At 40.5% G+C, this 25,885-nt stretch overlaps 1 protein-coding gene across 1 annotated transcript; it reads left to right on the top strand.

Annotated features, from left to right (window-relative positions):
- The first annotated feature begins 335 nt into the window (after window positions 1–335).
- Window positions 336–21,950, top strand: LOC100559758 (BPI fold-containing family B member 4). Its single transcript, XM_062979190.1, has 17 exons — window positions 336–431; window positions 1,283–1,404; window positions 2,307–2,418; window positions 5,081–5,182; window positions 5,746–5,898; window positions 8,068–8,131; window positions 10,406–10,469; window positions 11,985–12,076; window positions 12,220–12,402; window positions 13,931–13,984; window positions 15,763–15,783; window positions 15,914–16,060; window positions 16,205–16,272; window positions 17,506–17,548; window positions 18,165–18,228; window positions 21,203–21,279; window positions 21,748–21,950. Exons 2-17 carry the CDS (start codon window positions 1,299–1,301, stop codon window positions 21,769–21,771), a joined length of 1,374 nt encoding a protein of 457 aa, XP_062835260.1. The 5' UTR covers window positions 336–431; window positions 1,283–1,298; the 3' UTR covers window positions 21,772–21,950.
- Window positions 21,951–25,885: the final 3,935 nt, after the last annotated feature.

Here is a 25,885-nt window from a genome sequence, read left to right as displayed (position 1 = left end):
TTCCTCCAACATGGCTCTATGCCCAACTTCCACCAGAAAAGTGTTCTCTATACCATGAATCTATGGTCATTTTCCAACAAAGGGTCTATGCATTTCTATAAAGAAGTTTTCAATCACATTCTCAAATGTGATGGCCTTAGTTTTGAGGACACTTTCCTGCCAGTCAAGGTGACCCAGGTATTCACTGCTGGTTTGAAAGGAATTAAAGCTTTGCATTCGTCTCATAATTTCGCAAGATCATTCAAGCGAGTTCCCATGCCAAGCCCAAAAATGTGCACAATGCGTCCTCATTCTTGTCTGGGTTTTGGGCTATAAGAAAGGCGGTCAAACCGAAGCCAGTATCAGAGGAGGGACAAGGAGAAGAGAGGCAGAAGGTCTGGAGAACATTGGCAGCACTAATTCAAGCCAACTGTCCTTCTCAAGAGGGTCTGGTAAGCTCTAATACATTTTTCTCTGGAAAGAAGGGATAGGCACCATTCTTTGGATTCTATGGGATAAACCTGAAACAAAGCATGCATCTACATTGTAGAATTAAACCACTTTGACAAAACTTAATCAGCCAGGGCTAAATGCCATGGAAGCCTCCATGCTGTAGTTTTACAAGGTCTTTTGCCTTCTCTGCCAAATTGTGCAGGTCCCTCACTGTACTACAGCTCTCAGGATTCCATAGTATTGAGCCATGACAGTTAAAGTCATATCAAACTGGATTAATCCTACAGTGTAGATGCTCCCAAGGACTGTCAAAGACTGTACAGTCTGTCACCACTTTAGCTGCCATGGTTCAATGCTATGTAGTTTGCTGAGGGACTGGCACTCTTTGACAGAAAAGGCTAAAGATCTCATGAAATTCCCATGATTCATGCATCCGTTCTATATTATAGATGCATTCAATGATGCTTTATGAAATCTAGATCTCAGGGTGCATCTACACTACAGAACAGATGCAATTTGACACCACTTTTAAGTGTCAATGTGGTTGAATCCTGGGAGGTATAGTTTTGCAAGCTTTTTAGCCTTCTCTGCCAGGTCCCTCACTGTACTACAGCTCCCAGGATTCCATAGCATTGAGCCATGACAAAGTCATATCAAACTGCATTAATCATACAGTGTAGATGCACCCTCAGCTTTTAGTTGGATGACAGAGGAGACAGGTTGCGGATGGATCCATTAATTTTACTTGTTCATTTAAAATTCTCATGTGCAGCAAAAAGCCCTTGAAGTGGTTCTTCGGTGCTTAAAACCATTGAGGCCAGATTGCTTGAAACAATAATTTTCCCTGCAGGTGTGATAACTCCAAAATGTTGAAGGTTCTGGGAATTCTAGTTTTCTGTGGCCTGCTGAGCACCACTTCAGGAGCAGTTCCCGGGATTCGGTCTGCTTTAAATGATGTCAAAATGGCTAAAGGTAAGAAAGTCCATTGAATTATTTAAGGTGGAAAACATTCTATCTTAAGAGTGTTGTCATTCGTTCCACTGCCCACCTGTTGCAGAAATTAGGGAGGCAAGAAAGGGGGCTTGGAAAATTGTGTGCCTTGGAATAGGTTGGATTTATGGCAACCCTAAGGTGGTCACTAGGAGCTCCCAGTGGGGCAGTGGGTCAAACCGCTGAGCTGCTGAACTTCTTGACCAAAAGGTTGGCAGTTCGAATCCGGGAAGCAGAGTGAGCTCCCGCTATTAGCCCCAGCTTCTGCCAACCTAGCAGTTTGAAAACATGCAAATGTGAGTAGATCAATAGGTACCGCTTTTGTGGGAAGGTAACGGCGCTCCATGCAGTCATGCTGCCCACATGATCTAGGAGATGTCTACGGACAACGACCGGCTCTTCAGCTTAGAAATGTAGATGAGCACCAACCCCCAGAGTTGGACACAACTAGACTTAGAATAAGGCAGTCACTGGGAATCATTGGGTTTTCTGGGGCTGCGAACACGTGGCGCGTTTGAAAGCAATGAAAGGAATCTGTGGTGGGATCTACAGTTGAGCCATGCTTCATTCAAGATTTAGCTAATTACTTGTTGTTGCTGATGTTCAACACAATGGACCATTGCAATCCTTTGGGGTTGGGTTCCGAAAAACATACACATCCTCCCCCCGGATACCAAAATCAATGGATGCTCAAGCCCCATGGTATACAATGACCTCGTAAGATGATGTTCCTTATATAAAATAGCAAAAGTTTGCTTTTTGAAATTATAATTTTTTGGAATTATTTCAAGCCTTGGATGGTTAATACCACGGATAGAGAGGGGCATCTGTACTAACCCATCTGTGTTCTTCATGTGGTCTCAGAGATAATGTTTATAATTCAGTTGTTACAGATACTTTGACCAAAAATGGCCTTCTAGAGAATAACCTGAAAAACCTTGGGCTTTCCGACATCCCTCTTGGAGGACTCCTTGGTTTACTTGGCAACATTGTTGGGTAAGTAGAAACAGAGATTTGCAAAGTGCAAGCTGGTGCTTGATGTCTTTGAAGACCACCCTTGTATGCCACTGATGCCTGGTTTTAAGATTTGGCAAAATATTGTGGACCATGATGTAATGGAGTCGGGGACAAAGTGTTGGGAATATGGAAAATGTCTTCAGCAATGATGCAATGCAGTTGGTACAAGGCAAAATGTTGTAAACAATGATGCAGGGATTACGGAAAACGATTTGAGCAATGACACAATTACATTGGCATCAGGTAATAAGTTGTCAGGAATGACTCAATGGTGTCAGGTTTAACTAAAATGTCATGAAGAATGCCACAATATCACTGAGATTAGGTAAGGTCCTGTGAGCAATGGAAAAGTAACATCTGAAGGGAGTTGTTCAATGGGAAAGTACAATGTGGGGTGGAAGTTTCTTCTTTGGAGGCTCTTAGACATCTGTCAGGAGTGTTTTGATAGTGCTTTTCCTGCCTGGCGGAAGGGGGTTGGACTGGGTGACCCATGTGATTCTTTGATTCAATTATTTTTATTCATTTTGAGATGTAATCCATTTCAAGGCATCCTTGGGCATCTCTATAGAGATTACTGGGGTCAGTTTGAAACTGGTGGTTTTGATGTGTGGACGCCTAGATTGTCAGCCCTGGAACTGGTTTTGCGACCTAGATGGTGGTTAGATGCACTCAGAAGCTGGACTAAACCCAATTCCAGATCCACAGTATCTGTGACTTGACAGCTGTGGAGAATGCGTTTTTTTCTCAGGTCACCCTTTGGAAAGTGCAATTGTGGGGCTTCCGAGGTTGGATACTAATGGAGCAGGATGGAGAAATGTGAGCTCCGTGGTTCAGGAAGATAGTGGGGGGAAATTCAGCAATCCTCCCCCCACCAACCCTCCTGCCAGACTGAATTGAGTGAGGGGAGAATGTCGACTTACAAAAAGCAGCTGGTTGGAGCTGAAGGAAGGAAAATATCGGGAGATAAGCTTGACCATCTGCTGGAAGCCAAGAATCTCTGTTTTCAGAACTCAGGCTTCATGGAAGAGCAGCTGACTCTCTTTTAATAACTTCATGACCTCATGGTCCATCCCCGGCCAGAGCTCCCTGTCGGCCGTGGCCACCCCCAGCTCCTTCAAGGTCAAGCCAGTCTCTTCAAGGAGACCACCCACCCACCTTGCCCTTGGTTGGCCCCTCTTCCTTTTCCCTTCCCTTTTCCCCAGCATCATTCTCTTCTCCAAGTGCTTCATCTTTGCCTCTGATATCCTTCTCTACAGTGAGCAGTTGGGTTTTATTTCCTAGAGTTTGGACTGGTTGGATCTTCTTGCCAAGGTCCAAGGCACTCTCAGGATTTTCCTCCAGCACCAGAGTTCAAAAGCGTCTCTCTTCCTTCGCTCAGCCTTCCTTATGGTCCATCTCTCACATCCATAGGTCACTATGGGGAAGACCATTGCTTTCGCTATGCGGACCTTCGTTGCCAGTGTGATGTGGTGGCATAGTGGGTTAAAGCCTTGTTGTGATCTCCAGGTTGTGCCAGTCAGCTTTTGTATGATGTTATTTCTAGCGCCCACTTTTTGCTTGATAGTCAAGCACTGCTTCTTGTATGTCAGAGCACAGTCCTGGGTAATGACTTACAACAATATTAGTGTAATGATAAGGATTGAGTTTTATTAGATACTAGTTTCAAACTGAGTATTTATTTATTTATTATTTACAGTATTTATATTCCGCCCTTCTTTCTCACCCCGAAGGAGACTCAGGGCAGATTACAATGAACACATATATGGCAAACATTCAATGCCAACAGAAAAACAACATATATAGACAGACACAGAGGCATTTAACTTTTTTTTCCAGCTTCACGATTCTGGCCACAGGGGGAGCTGTTGCTTCACTGTCCACTAGTGGCTGTACTTCCTCATTCTTTTCCTCATGTTTTGCTGGCAGTTTTATGATGTTGTAAATTAGTTAAATTAGCCTCCAGCATAAAGCATACCTAAATTTCCCTACTTGATAGATGCAACTGTCTTTCAGGGCTGCATAGGTCAACAGCAAGCCGGGCTATTTAATGGTCGGGGGCTTAACCCGACCCGGGCTTCGAACTCATGACCTCTCGGTCAGTAGTGATTTATTGCAGCTGGTTACTAGCCAGCTGCGCCACAGCCCGGCCCAGTGTCAGAAGTCATGGGTGGTGAGTAAGGAGGTGGAGGGCAACAATACTTGGTTGTTGAATTTTGCATTTATTGTGTCACATAACACAATAAAATTTATACAACAAAAAAATGAAAGTGTAATTGCGCATCAGGGGGGCACTTTGGATGTCTACACAACAATTTGAATTCTGTAAAACCCACTTCCCCATGTGATGCAGTTTATTACACTGTGCTGGTGCACATTAAGGGCTTTATGTTGGATTTCTGCCCAACCTTGCTTGTGTTGGATTACTGGGTTTAAAACACACTGCAGCACACTTTCACAGCATGAGTAGTTTAATTACAGTGTACTGGAGATCGCTTGAAGTTGCATTAAAAAGTCAATGTAAATAGTGTACTTTTCATTCCGTTTGGCCGCAAAAGAACATTACAACAGCTCCAGTTTCATTCTGCTACTGACACTGTCTAAGTACATCCCTTTTCTCACTGATTTCAATCTTTTTCTTCAGGCTCAAACCCGATAAAGCTGTCATCACTGGTTCTGTGGTGGTCCTCCTTAATGAGAAAGCAGAAGTGCATTTGTCTGTTCGCCTGGACATCTCCGGCAATGCGTGAGTATTGCGAACCTACTTTTCAGGTTGAAAAATAAACAGATTATGCCACTGAAAGAGGATATAAGTCTGGGTCTTTAAGGTATTTTACAAGAATTTATCATATTGCATGCCAATAGTAGTGCTAGATGGTACAGGAATAGCAACAAATTATTTCTAAATCAGGCTTGAAAAGAAAGTTCAAAAGTGATTACAAGATTGGAACTGAACTTTTAAAAATATAATTCAATGACAAAGCCCCAGTAAGAGTAATTAATAACCATTGGTATATCCGTGTGGCTTGTGGTATGACAGTTAAAGGTCTTTCTTGCAGGTAGCAATATTACTTATTTGGTAATATCTTTGAGAAAAGGTCAGTAGCATAAGCATTCATAGACTAAGGGTGTGCTCACATTAGTTGCTTAATCTGGAACCAGTCGAGAGTATTCTGCTCCAGCCTGGACTCAGGTCAAATGAGATCTTTTCCCTTATTTGATGTTAAATTGACGAAATGTTTGCTTCTTAATGCTGTGTTATAAGTGTCATACTGTAAAGGAGTGTGTTTTTGTGTTTGTATTTTTTAGAATCCTTCCACTTTCCAGTATAATCACTATTTCAGTTGATGCGAATGTTAAATTTGCAGTAGAAATAAAAAACTTTTCTGATGGGAAATTCGATTTTGTAATTTCTGCTTGTGAGGTCACACTTGGAGCCATTGATGTCAAACTCTTGGGTGGGTGAGTATGTGGTTTTCCTTTTTTCTGCAAGCGTTCCTATTCTTTAAGCTGCAAACTTTCATTATGTTTTTAGGGACTGAGAAAGCTGTCACAGAGTTGCTTGTGCTTGTGGAAGATGTTTGGATCATTGATAACAATAATATAACATTAATAAATATTTGTTAATCACCTCTCTTTAAGTTCTACCATCTCCACTCAAAACTGTATGAACGGCCTCACACATTGACCCCAATGGCCATCCAGTTCAAACTGGGCATGCACCTCACAACAGCCTTTCATGAATGGAGGCCTTCAGATGGGTCAGATCACAAGTCCCAAGGACCCACTGGCTGTGCATGATGGGAGTTGTAGTGCAACACAACTGGCAGAAGCCTTCTATAAAAGGACACAACCAGTATTTACTTGCAACTGTGCAACACTGGGAAGAAATAGAAAGTGAGCTATCATTTGGACAGCTTCCTGATTGTTGTAACTGACATTTTGACTGAAGCTTTTTAGCTTTTAAGGATTTTTTTTTCTGAAACATTATTTGAAAATCTGCCACTCCCAAAGGTACATCATCTCTCTCCTTCCTAAAGAGAAGAGCATGACGGGTGAACAGCACAGTTGTCTGTCACAATTTTTGGATTATAGTAAGGTCTCTTATATAGCAATATTTCTTGCTGATGTTCCAAAGTTCTAAATGAACGATAGACGTTCTTCCAGCCTGAAACATCCTGGCTCAATCTCAGTTCCTGGCAGATGTTGACTTTCTTTAGTTTGTTTTCCTTCTCAAGGAGCCTTGTTTGCTTCCTTCGTAATGTAAGGAACTTTGTAAGCATTTCCTTAACTATGTTCACTATGTTTATTATGCTTAACCTTGTTGTATGGTGTCTTTCTGACAACTTAATGTTTTTGTTCATGTTGGAAACCACCCTAAATCCTCTTGAGGAGATGGAGCGGAATATAAATAAAGTATTATTATTATTATTATTATGTATGACACAGCAAACAAGATAGATATGCTGGATTTGGTATCACAAAATCACAAGTCGAACACTTCCCAAGTGTCTAGGACTGTGTGATGTATTTTCGGATGATGCGCGCAGATCCCAGTAGGGTGGCCTTTTGCAGTTGTTTATTATTATTACCCTGTTTCCCCGAAAATAAGACATCCCCAGAAAATAAGACCTAGTAGAGGTTTTGCTAAATTGCTAAATATAAGGCCTCCCCCGAAAGTAAGACCTAGCAAAGGTTTCTGTTTGGAAGCATGCCCAACGAACAGAACACCAGAGCTTCCAGGATCGGTAAATGTACATACCATAAAGTGTTGTACATGGAAATATTGGTAATAACAAGAAATTCTTGATAAGATTCACAGTTTGTCTGGTTATGCTGGTTTGTGATGACAACTACTGTACAGTATATAATAAATGTTCATTTTTTTGTTCAACAATAAATGTGAATTCTTCTTCATGGAAAAATAAGACATCCCCTGAAAATAAGACCTAGCGCATATTTGGGAGCAAAAATTAATATAAGACACTGTCTTATTTTCGGGGAAACACGGTATTATTATTATTATTATTATTATTATTATTATTATTATTATTATTATTATTATTATTATCTGAAAGAGCCGTTGTCTCTGATAATGTAAACACATTGTTTTTCACCAAAAGTTCATCAGGTCAACAATGTGAACAGTTAATCATTTGTCACAGTTCTCATCAGCAACTTTTAATTATAGTTCCTGAGTGTAGTTGTTTTTAGAATTGTGTCTTCAGCCCAATCAGGCCCCACTCACACTCCATTCATACAATTCCATTTAAACCATACATATTTATCCATGACAACTCTGCTTAAATGCTTCCATTTTCTGTGTTGTACTACATATCAGTTCATCAAAACAAATAGACTGAAATCGATGAAAGCTCGTGGTAAAACAAACCAGTTAGATTTGAAGATGCTGCAGATGCCTTTCACACTGAAATAGACTGAAATATCTCTCACTTGAAAAATTATTGAAACTCTATCTCATTTAAAATGCCTATGGGATAAATGTGTTGTTTCAGCTGTCAACATACCATCTTTCAAATAACCCATGCCATTTCTATTTGATTGTACACTAGAGGTTTTCCCTTGCCTGGTGAATACTACAGTTCTCATGCTTATTGTTTTATTTTGCAGTTTGCTTACATTACCGCAGATATCAACAATCCAGAAATCTCTTACGGCAGATTTACTAAAACAAGTAAGACATCTCTCTATCAGCAAGGGATGGGAAGACATTTGTAGCCAAAACATGGATGAGAGAGCACACTGATCCCATTTGCAGTTGACAGCAAATTAGAAGGAATGGCTAATACCCCAAAGGACAGGGTCAGGATCCAAAATGACATTCGAGAGCTGGGCCAAAACTAAGCCAAGGGATTTCAACAAGGAGAAATGTAGGATACTACACAAAAATGAAATGGAGAGATATAGGATGGGTGACAGCAGGCTTAAGAAGAAACAGATATTGACAAACATATATGGCAGTGCACCTAGCCAGAAAAAAATGACAAATATATGCTTGAAACTTGGCTTGACACTTGGCTTGAAAATAGTAGAGATAAAAGGGATCTTAATAGACCACAAGCAGAACATAAGCCAAAAGTGTGATGCAGCAGCTAAAATAGCCAATGCGACTCTAGGCTGCATCATTAGGAATACAGTAGAGTCTCATTTATCCAAGCTAAATGGGCCGGCAGAACCTTGGATAAGCTAATATCTTGGATAATAAGGAAGAATTAAGGAAAAGCCTATTAAACATCAAATTAGGTTATGATTTTACAAATTAAGCACCAAAACATCATGTTATACAACAAATTTGACAGAAAAAGTAGTTCAATACGCAGTAATGTTATGCTGTAATTACTGTTTTTACAAATTTAGCACCAAAATATCACGATATATTGAAAATATTGACTACAAAAATGGCTTGGATTATCCAGAGGCTTGGATAAGCGAGGCTTGGATAAGTGAGACTCTACTGTATTGGCAAAAACTAACCAAATATGGCACTACACTTAGCCAGAAAAAAAAATGAAATGCACAAATATAAGATGGGTGACACTTGACTTGAAAATAGTACAGATAAAGGGGATCTCAGTAGACCACAAGCAGAACATGAGACAACAGTGTGATGCAGCAGCTAAAATAGCCAATGTGATTCTAGGCTGCATCATTAGGAATATGGTGTTTAGATGGAGGGAAGTCATAGTCCCACTCATTTCCATTTTGGTTAAAGCTGACCTGGAATATTCCTGTGTCCAGTTCTGGATAACAAAATACAAGAAGGATATTGACAGACTGGAAGGTATCCAGAGAAGGGTGACAAAAATGGTTGAAGTTCTGGAAACTATGAAACCCTCAGAGGAGAAGTTGAGGGAGGTTGGGATGTTTAGCTTGGAGAAGAGAAGATCCAGAGGAGACATGAGGTCCATGGTTGAATATCTGAAAGTATCACATTGATGAGGGTGTAGGCTTGTTTGCTGCTGCTCTGGAGACTAGGACATAGAGTCAAACTGCAGAAAAAGAGAGCTCGTTCAAACATTTCTGGTGGTAAGAGCTGTTTGATAGTGAAATAGGCTTCCTTAAAGTGTGGTGGAATCTCCTTCTCTGGAGGTTTTGAAACAGAGACTGGAAGGCCATCTGTTATGAGGGCTTGGACTGGGTCTCCCTACATAGATACCAGAATGGGATTGACCTGGGTGGCCTTGTGCTCTATTCCAACTCTAGGATCCTATGCTCCTGTGATCTGAATGTGTAACCAATGCCTCTCTTGAGTTGAGAACAATAAAAAGAATTATTTCTAAAACCATCTGGTCCTCCAAACAATGTCATGAAATGGTGAAATCAAAATGACAAATAACAAATACTGACTTGCATGTCAAAAGGATTGCTTTGCTGACAGCTGATGACACCAAAATATGACATCAGGAGATAGGAACCAAGTTGTTTTTTTTTCCATGTCAGGAGTGACTTGAGAAACTGCAAGTCGCTTCTGATGTGAGATAATTGCCCGTCTGCAAGGACATTGCCCAGGGGACACCCAGATGTTTTACCATCCTGTGGGAGGGTTCTCTCATATCCCCACGTGGGAAGCTGGAGCTGACAGACAGGAGCTCACCCCACTCCCCAGATTTGAACTGCCAACCTTTCAATCAGCAGTCCTGCCAGCACAAGGGTTTAACCCATTGCCCCCTCGGGGGCTCATGGGAGCCAATTCTAAAGACAAAATTCTTAGATGTTTCATAAACACCTTATATACCTAGCCTGAAGGTAATTGTATACACAATACATTTAATAATTTTAAATGCATGGAATGAAGTTTGGGAATGCTGAACCATCAGAAAGCAAAGGTAAACAGTTTTGTATTTTGGAGTAGTTTGGATTTTGGAATCTTGAGTAACGGCTGATTGACCAAAGTGCAGGAGGAAATGTGACTTTCCACTGGCTCTTATTCTCTTTCTTCATCCTGCAGACATGTGCCATCGTGAATAATGTCTATGCTGCAGCGCACCAGATATTGCTGAACTCTTTAAATGGTGAGAACCTTGTGTCCGAACCCTTCCTGGGCTTATTAATATATCTACTACTGGTAACATGTAAAATCCTGGTGTGGTGGCTGCAGAGCCGTCCTTAGGTATTTTAATGTAGTAGGCAAAGGTAATTTTTGCGCCCCGCCCCCCCTCCCCGCCCCCGCGCGTGGGCCGCATGGCGGCAAGGCCCAGACCGAGGCGGGAAGGCCCATCCCGAAGGTGAAGGAGGTGGGGGGTAGCACCACCCTCCCGGGGGCCTCGATGGCGCCCCCGGGACAATGGCGCCACAGGCAAATGCCTAGATTGCCTGGTGGTTGGACCGCCTCTGGGTGGCTGTTTTCCCATGAGCATTGAGAAATTCCAGGAGGAGTTATTTCTGGCGATGAAGGTGGCTTTGGAACATTGTGGGGAGAGTTCAAGCATATTAGGTGAGAATGGGTAGATGTGAAGCATTCCCACAAAGAAGCCAAACTAATATGTGCACCAAGAACTCATCTTTTCCCTTGGTCTCACACATCAGTTTCCTTCTCTGATCCAAAACACTTTCTTTGTCCCCATCACACATAGTGCAAGGCTGCTTTCCTTTTTGCTTGAAGGATGAGTATGGAAGGCATGAGGATGCACCTTTCCAGAATGGCTCCTGTACTTCAAATTTCTCGTATCTAAAAACAGATAACTTGGTCTTTACAGGTTGAGATGTGATCCATTATCATCCCTCTCAAAGGGCTGGGTTCACTGCTTAGGCCATTGTTTAGACTCAGACTCAGCCTTGCTCTGGATTCGCCAGGTATCTTTTTTGGTGAGCAGGACCTTTGCCCAACGTTGGCCAAGAGTTTTATTTCCTGCCACCAAGTTGCTAGTGTTAATGTGGGATTTGTGTATTGGTAGTGTTTAAATGAAATTTGTGTCTGGCATGTATTGCATACAGGTTGCATCATCCAGAGTATGCTCTAGTCTGTAAAGAGTTAATGACTGAGAAGCTGTGTTGACCTTGATGTGTGGCTGGAACCTTGGGAGTATCCAGAGTCAAGTGTGTTTGTACATTACTGATTGCGTCAATTGAGATCTTGCTCTGTTCTGAGTTTGTGTCTGCCTAGAGTGAAAGCCAAGCCTGTGTTCATCTGCAAATCTGTTTGTCTTGTAAAGTAAAGCCTTGTATATATATATTTAACATCGTTTCTGACGTCTCTTGGTTTCTGCGCTCCATTGACAACATACAACTGCTGCTATGCTGCGATTTACTCTGACAGCTAGGTACGCAAGACAGGATCTTTCCTGCAATAGAACCACGACTATAGATTCCTCCCACAAGAAACCAAGTTTGCTCTATTTCCTAACAATTTTAAATAAGGGATCATCACCATACTGTTTTCCCAACACCTGGGGTGTGTCTGCACTCTAGAAATAGTTCACACAAAAGGGCCAAGAAAATAAGATGGAATTTTAAAAGTATTTTAGGATTTTAGGAATGTACAAAGATGAGTGTTGACTGGCATGACCATTTGTTCTGTTTCTACACAGTGGCTCTTCCCCTGGGCAACTATGGAAATCTGAAGTTTCAGTTGGCGGCCTTGCCTTCAATAACACCCACTTATGTTGGAATAGATTTAATTGTGAGTATCAGCAACAGAAAGAAATGCCCACCGATAGCTCTATCTGCACTCTTTTTCCCTGTCTACTGTTTGTTAGCACTAAACTAAAGAGGCAGTCAAGCACCCGTGAGGGTCTCATATCTGCTCCTTCTTTGTCTTTTCAGGTTGCCTTCCAATATGCAGCATCAGGCGTCAATGTCTCCATTCCCGACACAGCTGTTTCTATTGCCGTGCCTTCTCTGGACAACAATGGTTTCTGCCTGTCCATCAGTCCAGCTGCAATGAATATTCTACTGTATGTCGTGACCCCCAAAGTGCCTCTGGAACTGATCAATAGCCTAACAACAGTGAGTACTCTCTCTCCAATGGCTAACTCTAACTCCAAATGGCAAGGTGAGTGTTATCGGACTTTATGGCACGCAGTTGCTATTCTACAGAGATTGCTCTATCACCAAGAGTGACGTGAGCAGTTGAGCACCCATGTTATTCCAACGCTCTCCATTCATTCACACAATTGCGCAGGTTTGAGCTCTGTGTTTCTGTGGTTGTACCACATACCTTTGTATATTCACGACCTTGCAGGTCCACTGCTTCCAATTTCTTTTGAAAGCTTTCAGTTCCAGCGATGGTTATTTTGTTAAAGTCAACATATTACTGTAAATTAAAAAGCAAACTGGTTGGGAATAGCAGGCAGAGAAGAGGAGAATCCCGCCTCCTGATATCATGTAATCAGTATCCTGACACAGATGTAGAATGGCATTATCACACTATTATATTTGTTCATATCCTGCTTTTATGTTTATTTATATCCCATACAAAGGAGGTGATGGAAATGTGGTGAAATTTCACTTATTGACTGGTTTTCCTATGAATCATGGGAGACAGATTGATAACGGGGAGGAGGCAGGCCAGACGCAGGATGCCCATGTTGTCATGCAATAGGTCCGACTTCAATGCTGATTTTCTTTTCATAAAATAAATTCCATAATGAACAAGATGAATTTTACAGCAGAAATTGTTCCTTTGAAAGCCAATGGGCCTGTCTGGAACAGAAGGAATTCTCCCTGGAGAGATGGGAGGAAATGTGGCCAAAAAAATCTATATATATAAAAGAGTAATGGCATCACGGCGACCCACAAAACAACAAAACTACAGGCTCCCCAACCTCGAAATTTGACAACACAACCCATCATCCACGCCTCTAGGTTGATACAACAAAAAGAAAAGAAAAATAAAGTCCTAATTAGAGGGAGAGGAATAATTGTTTTTATTCAATTGCTGCCAGTTAGAAGGCTAAGCTCCTCCAACTTGGTCTCCTAGCAACCCAATAAAAATAATAAAAAACACTAAAAACAATTAAAAACACTAAAAAAAATTAATACAATAAAATACTATAATAACAGAAAATAACTAAAAATAATACAAGAAAATAATAAAATATAATAAATACAAAGATAACTTACAATAAAATAAAAAAATACAAATAACGTCAAATAAAAATTACACAACAATTTTTAACCAATACCACCACCACTTTACCACAGCAACGCATGGCCGGGCACAGCTAGTAATAATATAAAAGACATTTTATGTTTGGATCTTAAAGAAAACACTAACAAAACGATATTTTGACAACTCCAGTAAAACTGTCAAAGAAGTTTAAGGATTATGTTGGAGGTGTGAAAGAAATCAAGGTACTTGCTACCATGTGTGGTGGATATGTAAGAAAACAAAGGAATGTTGGAGATAAATACAAAATTTGACACAACAGCTGAGTACAGTTAGATCCAACTTTATTCTTAATGGGACTTTACAAATGAACAATGCTCCTCAGATTTATGCACTAAATCCTTTCCCTTCCTTTCCTTACAACAGTTCTCTAAAGCTGAGGAACTGAAGAACACTCTTCTGGCTCTGGTTCCACCTGGGGTGAGTAATGCCTTTACAAAGGTAGCCCAACACACACCTGATTCCCTGAAATGAAAGGCCATTTTGAAACCAGTATTGAACAGAAGGATTTTAGGACAAAGAAGACCACTGGAGGACCTAGAAAAAGCCTAGAGAGGACATATCCATGGAGTCACCATAAGTGAGGTCAGGTGGCTTAAAGGCACAGACACACATTACAAAGAGAAAAATTGATCTCTTCGTCTTGGGAAATTAGCTCACTTTGAGGTAGTAAAGCTTTATTTAAAGAGAACAGGAACAAGATACTATATCCCAGTTATGGTCAGAACTACTAAGAATCACAAACATCATATATCTAAGTAGGCAGTTCAAATATTTCACCTGCTATTCCTCATTTGTCAAAATGCAGTATATGTTGCTATTTTCAGTGTCTTTTCCATCATTAGCCAGGTAATCTCATTCCACTTTTTTTTGGCATTCACATGAGAAAAACCATGAGTTGGGGCCGGGCTGTGGCACAGCTGGCTAGTAACCAGCTGCTATAAATCAATACTGACTGAGAGGTCATGAGTTCGAAGCCCGGGTCGGGTTAAGCCTCCAACCATTAATAGCCCCGGCTTGCTGTTGACCTATGCAGCCCCGAAAGACAGTTGCACCTGTCAATTAGGGAAATTTAGGGATGCTTTATGCGGGAGGCTAATTTACAACACCATAAAACTGCCAGCAAAACACGAGGAAAGGAATGAGGAAGTACAGCCACTACTGGACGGTGAAGCAACAGCTCCCCCTGTGGCCGGAATCATGAAGCTGGAAAAATGTTTAAAATGCCTCTGAGTCTGTCTAATGTATGTTGTTTGTCTGTTGGCATTGAATGTTTGCCATATATGTGTTCATTGTAATCCGTCCTGAGTCCCCTTCGGGGTGAGAAGGGAGGAATATAAATACTGTAAGTAAATAAATAAATAATTGTTTCCTGATCCTTCCAAGGAAATCATAACTCAGTCTAAACAAGATAGCCCTGCATTCCTAATGAATGTGGTTTTGGATGTACCTGCCTGCTGTATATGATCATATATGAGCACCAAAGCACACAATATTTAATATAGGATTACAATAATGAGTATTATAAACATATAACTTGATAGCAGATACATTACTGTAGTACACTTGAATACAGGAGGCATGTTGGATGTACACAGTAGCCATATGTTTTCATATATTGTCATATATCTGGATCCCTTTTTGGGAGAAAAGCAGGATATAAATAAAGATTTATTATTTATATTACCCTGTTTTCCCCAAAATAAGACAGTGTCTTATATTAATTTTTGCTCTCAAAGATGCACTAGGTCTTATTTTCAGGGGATGTCTTACATTTCCATGAAGAAGAATTCACATTTATTGTTGAACAAAAAATGAACATTTATTATATACTGTACTGTAGTTTTAATCACAAACCAGCATAACCAGACAAACTGTGAATCCTATCAAGAATTTCTTGTTACTACCATTATTTCCATGTACAACAATCAATGGTATGTACATTTATCGATCCTGCATGCTCTGGTGTTCTGTTTGGCGGGCATGCTTCCAAACAAAAACTTTGCTAGGTCTTACTTTCAGGGGATGCCTTATATTTAGCAATTCAGCAAAACCTCGACTAAGTCTTATTTTCAGGGGATGTCTTATTTTCAGGGAAATAGGGTATTATTATTATATGGTGCCAGAAGAACATGACAGACCTAAGGACAGCTTCCTTGAGATGCCATGCTAAATCTTCCTTCACTTTCTCTCTCTAGGTTCTTCCAGATCTCCCCACGGTATGTGTGCTAACACTTCAGGGACCTCTTTCCTGGGGAGGGGAGCAAACCTGCCTTTGAACATTTATGCTTCTGTGCCAGTGAAACTTTACCATTCGTCATCTTTATCTTGCTCTCTCTTTTTATGCAGAGTGATCTCTCCCTTAAGATTACCATTGGAGCAAGCCCTGTCATTGCCTTCGACACTACTGGTGGCAATGTGACTCTCATTGCTGACGTTGAGATCTTGAGCAAGAAGGCAGATGGATCTAAAGTTTCTGTAGTTGCCGTGAGATGTGTGAGTAGTAGTACATTCATAAAGAAAGGCTCTTCTTCTTTGTGGGGTCAGAAATCTTGAACCCTGGATGGATTCTGTCATGACAATGGGAAGTGGGGATCTAACCACCTTTTTCTCCCCAGTGACCATTTTATGTATTTGCAGCGTATTTCCTTGAAAGCTACGATCTCTCTGGTCAATGGTAAACTGATCCTAGGCCTCTCACTCTCGAAGTAAGTGCGTTTTTTGTGCTCATAACCCCATTTGACTAGTGTCTCCAAGTCATTTGGAGGGATTTCAGAGCTGGACATTATATTCTGCTATGAATTAGGTTGCGGAAGCTTTTTGGAAAAAGTTCTACGCTGATGATATAGCCTTTGGATTGCATTATAATTTAGGTCGTCCTTTGAAAAAGTTGAGGGTGAGCCTTGTAAGCCGCCCCAAGTCCCCGCTGGGGAGATGGTGGCGGGGTATAAATAAAGTTTTATTATTATTATTATTATTGATGGAAGGCACTGATGGAAAAGCTTAACGAGAAAAATAGGAAGAAATGGCCAAAGCCACAGACTTCTTCTCATGCATCTGATCTCATTCCCTAAATACCTTCTGAAATATCACTGTTCCACTAAAGTTCCACATGGCAGAGAGAAGCAAAGCCATGGTGAAAGTCAGGCTGTACCTACACTTTAGCAGTATAATACCACCTTAACTGCCAAAACTCAATGCTATGGAAGCATGGGAGCTGTGGTTGTACAAGGTCTTTAGCCTTCTCTGCCAAAACGTGCAGGGGCCCAATCACACTACAAATCCCAGGATTCCATTGCATTGAGTCATGATGGTTAAAGTGGGTTCAAGCAGCATTAATTCTACAGTGTTGATGCATCCTTGGTGGACAATATCTAACCCTCTTGGAGCCACATCTAAATGTGCTGAGGGGACTCATCCTAAAGTCTTATTTTGTGAAAGACCTATTCTTTGGAAAAGGCTTAACTATTCCAAAATGGTACTGAAAGATCACTCAGGTTTCGATGCTTGTGATTTTGAAAGTACATAATGTTGAGTCTCACAATGTTGTAAGTTCAGAGCTGTCAAATATAATGCAACTCAATGGCCGGCAACAGATGTTGAGCATGATTTTGCATTTCTGTAGCCGTATTTGTGTAGATTTTCTTGAACTAACCTGCTAAATGTGTAGATTTGCTTTAACGAACAAACCAAATCGGAGACTAGAGTTTGCAGGAATGCCTTCAGGAAACCAATACAAATAGAGCCCTCTGATTTCTCTGGTAGCTGGAATCTTGTTGCAACACCCCATTGTTGCTTCAAGTCACCATAAGTCGACTGGTGACTGGAAGGCAAAGACGCACACAAATACATCAAATTAGATACTCAACTATTTCACCCACTAGGAAAAGGTTCTTTTTGACACTTAGATTCTTATGAAATCACATATTCTTGTCCCTCAGGAACATGTTCACACTGGTATCTTCAGGCGCTGGCATCACAGATGTAAGTTGATCTTTTCTGGAGTTTCATCACATTGCTTTCAACTTTCCTTTTTGGAAATGCTGGGTTCACTGGTTTGAATAAGGAAATGTTACCACTCATTGAGAGAGGAGACGAAGAAGGTCCTTTTTAAAACCTCAAAGATTCTGCCCAATCTTCGTATTTTTTTTTCAAGCTCATCAACCAGAAAAACATTGGCTGAGATTTAAGATGTAGCTTGGGTGGTGTGGTCTAGTTTTTAAATGTTGGCTGTAATTCTTGAGCAGAGAACGGACAATGCTTAATGGCACAAACCACTTTAATGCAGTTTGATCTCACTTTAACTGCCATAGTTCACGGCTAAGGAGTTATGGGAACTGTAGTTTGGTAAAGCAGCAGTCGCTTAGGCAGAGCAGGCTGAAGGTCTTGCAAAACTACAGCTCCTGGGATTCTGTATCATTGAGCCATGGCAATTCAAGGAGTGCCAAACTACATTAATTCTGCAGTGTAGATGTACCCTAACTCTCCTTCTTCAGATGATGGTATTACATGGCTATACAGGGCTTTAATGTTTTCCTATGCTATGCAGTGTCCACCTTAGCTCCATGCCTTCACATGTCGCTTCTGCTTTCCTTCACAGATTAGCAGTCTTCTCGGCCCCATCAATGGCTTAGTGAATGAAGTCATTTTGCCTGTTTTGAATGGTAAGACCCTCTTAAAAAATGGCTGAGCAACAGCCGGGAGATGTTTGCATATTTTGTGCTGGGAAGGCAGTCACATTAATGAAACATGCGTGATTTTAATTGTTGTTTTAATTAATCTATGTTTAATGTTTGGTTTTAATTGTAATTGTTATTTTTGGAATTATATGTTGGGCATTGAATTATATGTTGGGCATTATATGTTGGTTGTGAGGCCGCCCTGAGTCTCCTTCAGGGTGAGAAGAGTGGGATACAAGTATGGGAAATAAATAAATTAATAAATAATTTGGGTGGCAAATAGGGGAGATGGTTAGATAAATCCATGTGGAATAAAGGTTAGGCCTAATCCTGAATATTAAGTGTCACAGGGATGCTGAACCTCTGGGACAAAAGACATATGGTGGGACATCACTATCTTTGGGGGTTGACTCTAGAACACACTCCATGAATGCCAAAATCCATGAAAGCTCAAGCCTTGTTATATACCATAACATAGCAAAATTGTGTCCCATAGCAAAATACATTTTGGAGTGCTTTGGAGAGAATATTTTCAAGCCACAGAAGGTTGAATCTGGGAATGGATGAATCTGAGTAAATGAAACCCAAGACTACAGAATGCCAATGGCTGCAGAGGTCTGTTGCTTTCATGCTTCCATTGGCATAAATCTTTAAGATTTAAAGATCTCAGTTTATCCATACCTCACAACCTCTGAGGATGCCTGCCATAGATGTGGGCGAAACGTCAGGAGAGAATGCTTCTGGAACATGGCCACACAGCCCGAAAGACATACAACAACCCCAATCTTTAAGACCTTTGGCCAATGCTTTGCCTTCTGTCGCTATATTAGAAGGGAGGCCGATTTCTAGGAAGGAACACTTTTGACCATATTTTTACCCTAAGAAAGTCAACATGGCACCTGCTTGTTGGGTGGTCAGGTGCCAGATAAAAGTCTTTGTTCCCGTCGAGGCATCTGGAATGATCTTGGCTGGCAGTTCAACTTTTATGCATCAGCTAAGGGTGCATCTGCACTGTAGAATGAGTGCAGATTGATGCCACTTTGACTGCCATGGCTCAGTGCTATGGATTCCAGAGAGCTGTAACTTGCCATGGTCTTGAGCCTTCTCTTGTATAAGTCACAAGAAATGTAACACGGATCTGCTTTCTACAACTCTGCCTGAGAGTAAGTTACTTCAAACTATATTATTTATAAAGAAATTACTTCCAGAGTAACAAAAGTAAAGGTACAAATTTCATATCATGATCCAACAAAGGGTATAATGATCAAGGAGTAAAAAACAGACATAAAGAGACAACCAAGTCCATATTATTCCTGGAGCTGTGTGAAATCTTGAGCCAATGTCAATAATTGTAAAGAAATTCAGCCTCCAAGATAACAACTTCTATATTCAAAGGAATTATTTGTTTGATTTGCAACGCCAAGAACTGGCACACAACAAGGTCTCCTAGTTTGTTTCCCTTGTTTCGTTATCACTTATTTGCGTGTTATGCCTGTTTTTTATCTTATTATGCTTGAGAACACTAAATAAAGGAGTGAAACAACATACAAACAATAGATATATGAAACTAGCTGTGGCCACTGCAACTGTTGTTCACAATTGTTTAAGGGCAAAATATACTCTCATCCAACACTTAACATCAATATCACATTGCAGCATTTGACAATATGTTCCACTGATAATGTAGTTTACTTAATACAATGCCCCTGTGAACTGTTATATATTGGAATGACCACCAGACCCCTGAAAACCAGGATAAATGAACATTGTTCCCGCATAAGGAATGGGTCTACTGACTCTTCACTGTATGTACATTTTAATGAAAAAGCCCACTCGTACCATAGTTTTAAATTTTGCACTTTGGAAAAAGTATCACCCAGACCAGGGGTCCCCAAACTAAGGCCCGGGGCCGGATGCGGCCCTCCAAGGTCATTTACCTGGCCCCCACCCTCAGTTTTATAATAAAATATTTTTATATCAGTTTTAATAATATAATATATACATATAATATTGATAAAAATATTATAATGTTATACAATATAATACTAATAATAATACCATATAATAATATTAATTATATATTATATATTAGATATAATATTACAGTATAGTGGTATAGTTCAATATAGTAATATATAATGCTAATATTGTGCTATGCTAATAATATAATATATTGTATGTGCATACAGTTGCTCTGAGTCCCCTTCGGGGTGAGAAGGGTGGGATATAAATGTAGTAAATAAAGGTAGTAAATAAATAAATAAATAATTTTAAACTTAGGCTTGCCCAAAGTCTGAAATGACTTGAAGGCACACAACAACAACAATCATAATTAACTTGACTATCTCATTGGCCAGTAGCAGGCCCACACTTTCCATTGAAATCCTAATAGGTTTATGTTGGTTAAAATTATTTTCATTCTTAAATATTGTATTGTTCTTTAATTGTTATTGTTGTATTGCACTACAAATAAGACATATGCAATGTGCATAGGAATTTGTTCGTATTTCTTTTCAAATGATAATTCGGCCCCTCAACAGTCCGAAGGATTGTGGACCGGCCCTCTGCTTTAAAAGTTTGAGGACCCCTGACCCAGACCAAATGCAGATGTCAAAAGATGTCTTCTACAAAGAGAGTCATTTTGGATTTTCAAACTACAAACACTATTTCCTCAAGGGCTAAATGACAAAATAGATTACACCTGTTTTCTATTTGTGGTATTTTTACAATGTTTATGTGATTCAATTATTCTGTAATTTGTCTCGAGCCATGAGGAGAGGCGGGGAAGAAATAAAATTATTATTATTATTATTATTATTATTATTATTATTATTATTATTATTATTATTATTTGATACACAACAGGATTAGTACACAGCAAACAAAATCACTATGCTGGCTTTTGTATTATTACATGTCAAACACTTCCCAAGTGTCTAATACAATGTCTTTCTTGTAGGACCTCTTTCTAATGGACTACCTCTGCCTACAATGCTAGGCATTCCCCTGCTGAATGCGACCATCAAAACAGTTGTGGTAAGGACTGAATTACATAGCAGTAGTAGTAGTAGTAGTATTTTGGTTCAATTATTACAAAAACTCTGTAAGGTCGATCTGCCTTGAGGAACTCTGCCCTGTATGTTGATCCTGATCTGGATCAACAAATGCCTAGGGAAAACAGGATGGACATGTAAGCAGTTGCAGCGTTCCATCTCAAAAGGGTCCCACCTGTTTAGATGGGCCCAAAATTGTGGTTTGCAACTTTGGCCATGTTAAGTGACTTTCCCCTGCATGAATCCAAATCCATGTCATTTTCCCAGCTGGAGTTGATTCAGCTGCCCTTTGTGATAACGGGTCAGTGTAAATGTGAGCATTGTTTGTACTCAGAGTCCAATGGCCGAGTTGTAAAATGAGTTGGAAAGGAAGCCACCCCAGTTTCCTCCAAGCCATTTAAACAAGAAATTTTTTAACACAACTGAATTTTCTTCTTCTCTCTTTGCTTAGAACGCCCTTGTGATTTGCCTGTAAAAGCAGAGGACAGTCAAGCGGAAGCATCTCCGCACAAAACGCCAGCCAGCAAAGGATGCAAAGCTCTTCTATGAATATTTTTGTTTTATTGATCTAATATGATTCTAGCTGATTCAATCTCATGCAATGATCATGTAATGCTTTCAATAAACGCATTGGCTTTTGCTAGCAACTTACAATGGAATCTCTTTCCTATTTTTTGTCTAAATGGGTTCCCATGTATAGGTTGTAAAGGTAAAAGTTTCCCCCTGACATTAAGTCCAATCGTGTCCGACTCTGGGGATTGGTGCTCATCTCCATTTCTAAGCCGAAGAGCCGGCGTTGGCCGTAGACACCTCCAAGGTCATGTAGCCGGCATGACTGCATGGAACGCCATTACCTTCCCACCAGAGCGGTACCTATTGATCTACTCACGTTTGCATGTTTGCAAACTGTTAGGTTGGCAAAAGCTGGGGCTAACAGCGGGTGCTCATACCGCTCCCTGGATTTGAACCTGCAACCTTTCGGACCATAAGTTCAGCAGCTCAGCGCTTTAACACGCTGCACCACCAGGGGCTCCCTTCCCGTGTATAAGGCCCCTGAAATTCATCAGGAGGTTGTATGGGTCTCATTTCCTACTTCCTATTCCTTTTAAACTAAGTGTTAAGGTGAGTTTAGTGCACGCTGCCCTGAGGTCTTTGACTAAAGAGAGGAATATGAATATCGTCATAAAAAGAAAATATGGAAGAATGAAAGTCCATGAAAGTAGAATTAATAATGTTGGGCACCACTCCAACTGCCATAGCTCGAAGTTAGTTTGGAACTACATAAGAAAATAGGTCAAAGGTAGTACAATAATAAGAGGGTAAAGGTTTTCCTCCGACATTAAGTCTAGTCATTAAGCCAAGAGCCGGTGTTGTCCATAGACACCTCCAAGGGCATGTGACTAGCATGACTATATGGACACAGTTACTTCCCACCAGAGTGGTACCAATTGATCTACTCACATTTGCATGTTTTCGAATTGCTGGGTTGGCAGAAGCTGGGGCTAACAGTGGGAGCTCACTCCACTTCCCAGATTTGAACCGCCGACCCTTCGGTCAGCAAGTTCAGCAGCTCAGCGGTTTAACCCGCTGCGCCATCGGAGGCTTAATAATAACAGTTGTTGTTAATAACAACAACAACAATAATAAAGGTGATATTACAAAGGGTGTATCTACTGTACAATGAATGCTGTTTGACACCCCTTTGCTGTCTTAGCTCTTTGGCAAAAAGGTTCAAATCTTGTGGAAGATGTTTTCACTGGGGATCCTGCATTAAGCAGTAGGTTGGACTAGATGGCCTTTGGGGCACCTTCTGATCCTATGATTTACAGCAGTACTTTCAGCCTTTCGGGGAAAATAAACTTCATGTTCTCATCCATCTCAGTTTAACTTTACTCATGGTGACATCTGCGAGTCAAATAATATTTACATTGCACGGTAAAAAATGAAATTCTGGGGAAAAATACAGAAAAAAGAATTGAATAGTATAGAGCAGGGGTCCTCAAACTTTTTAAGTGGAGGGCCGATTCACAGTCCCCCAGACAGTTGGGGGGGGAGGGCGGACTGTGATAAAATAGTCCAAAATTAAGATTGTTGTTGTTGTGTGCCTTCAAGTCATTTCAGACTTAGGTCAACCCTAAGTCTAAAGTTTAGGACAGGGGCCAAGTCAATGACCTTGGAGGGGACCCCTGATCTAGATGATCTCATAAGACCACAGGTAAGCAAAGAGACCTCCAAAGACCATCTAGATGGTCTCATAAGACCATAGATAAGGAAAGGGGCCCTCAAAGACCATCTAGATGGTCTCATAAGACCATAGGTAAGCAAAGATGCCTCAAAAAACCATCTAGATGGTCTCAAAAGACCATAGGTAAGCAAAGATACCTCCAAAGACCATCTAGATGATCTCATAAAACCATAGGTAAGGAATGGGACCCTCAAAGGCCATCTAGACGGTATCATAGGACCATAGGTAAGGAAAGTGACTTCCAAAAGCCATCTAGATGGTCTCCTAAGGCCGTAGCTAATCAAAGAGACCTTCAAAGAACATCTAGATGATCTCATAAGACCATAGGTAAGCAAAAAGACATCCAAAGAGTGGGTAGACTTAGGTCAACCCTAAGTCTAAAGTTTAGGACAGGGGCCAGGTCAATGACCTTGGAGGGCCGCATCTGGCCCCCAGGCCTTAGTTTGGGAACCCCTGGTATAGAGGATAGGTTTTTAAAAATTTATTTATTTATTTATTTATTTATTTATTTATTTACAGTATTTATATTCCGCCCTTCTCACCTGAAGGGGACTCAGGGCGGATCACATTATGTACATATAGGGCAAACATTCAATGCCCATAAACACATCGAACCGAGACAGAGACAACAGACAGACAGACAGACGCAGAGGCAATTTAACCTTCTCCTGAGGGGATGTTCGATTCTGGCCACAGGGGGGAGCAGCTGCTTCATCATCCACTCTGATGGCACTTCCTCATTCCAACGTTGTAAATTAGTTAAACTTGCCTCCCCACTTTTATAAGTGGTACCTTATTTCCTACTTGATAGATGCAACTATCTTTCGGGTTGCTAGGTCAGCAACAAGCAGGGGCTATATTTTATTTTTAATTGACGGGTGCTCACCCCGCCACGGGCTGGCCTCGAACTCATGACCTCATGGTCAGAGTTATTTATTGCAGCAGCTGTTTACCAGCCTGCGCCACAGCTGTATATTGTAAAAACAATATACAATAAGGAGTACTTTCTCAAATTATTAGAATTGCAGGAATTTCTATTTCTGCTGCCACTAAATACGTAAAGGATTTGAACTCGCTACTTCTATCAAATGCTTTTATTCAGGAGCTTTTTCTATATCAGGGTACTGAGAGAAACACGTGCCACTTTGTTTGAAAATAAACAAGAACTGGTTGTTTATGTGTAGTTTGAATAGTAAATATGTGTGGTGTTTTCATTAACATTGAACAGTACAGACGCTTTGTGGTTTCATTAAAGGTTTCTGCTTTCACTTCAAAGGATGTTCTTGAGAGAGACGTGGGTTCAAAAAGGATTTTCAAAGATACTTGTAATGACTATAAGTCCCATATGTTTTGATTGACCTAAGTTGCAAAAGGCCTAGGTTTGAGGAAGGCCTGCATTTGAGAGAAAATGCTGATGTTTGGGAAAAGAGTTGTTCCAGAGAAAAGAAGTTACTTTCAAATAATAACAATACATCAAGTCAGAACCGGTTCCCATACGATTTCGAGCTTATACTTGCAACAAGTCAGGGTCAGTAACATGAAAGCACCATTGTCTAAAGCAGGGGTCCTCAAACTTATCAGGATTTCAATAGGAAGTTTGGGCCTGCTTCTGGCCAATGAGATAGTCAGGTTAATTAGGATTGTTGTTGTTGTGTGTCTTCAAGTCATTTCAGACTTTGGGCGAGCTGAAGTCCAAAAATATTTATTTATTCATTTACTAAATTTATTTACTACATTTATATCCCACCCTTCTCACCCTGAAGTGAACTCAGAGCAGCTGTATGTACATACAATATATTATATTATTAGCATAGCACAGTATTAACATTATATATTACTATATTGAACTATACCACTATACTGTAATATTATATCTATATATATAAAAGACTGATGGCATCAGGGCAGCGGACAAAACAACAAAACTACAGGCCCCCCAACCTCGAAATTTGACAACACAACCCACAATCCACAGCTCTAGGTTGATACAACAAAAAGAAAAGAAAAATAAAGTCCTAATTAGAGGGAGAGGAATAATTGTTTTTATCCAATTGCTGCCAGTTAGAAGGCTAAGCTCTGCCCACTTGGTCTCCTAGCAACCCACTCAGCCCAGGGGACAGGCAGAGTTAGGCCTCACTTAGGCCTCTTCCACACTGCCTATAAAATACAGATTATCTGATTTGAAGTAAATTATATGGCAGTGTAGACTCAAAGCCCTTCCACACAGCTATATTACCCATTTATAATGGACTTAATGCCAGGGGAAAACCTTTACCTTTTACCTTAACTACCACCAATTCCTCAATACTTTATTTCCCAGACCACCAGACTTCGCCACAGCAAT

Source organism: Anolis carolinensis, chromosome 4 (genome assembly GCF_035594765.1).
Source record: "Anolis carolinensis isolate JA03-04 chromosome 4, rAnoCar3.1.pri, whole genome shotgun sequence".
Lineage (NCBI taxonomy): Eukaryota > Metazoa > Chordata > Lepidosauria > Squamata > Dactyloidae > Anolis > Anolis carolinensis.
This window is presented reverse-complemented; position numbering and strand designations above follow the sequence as displayed.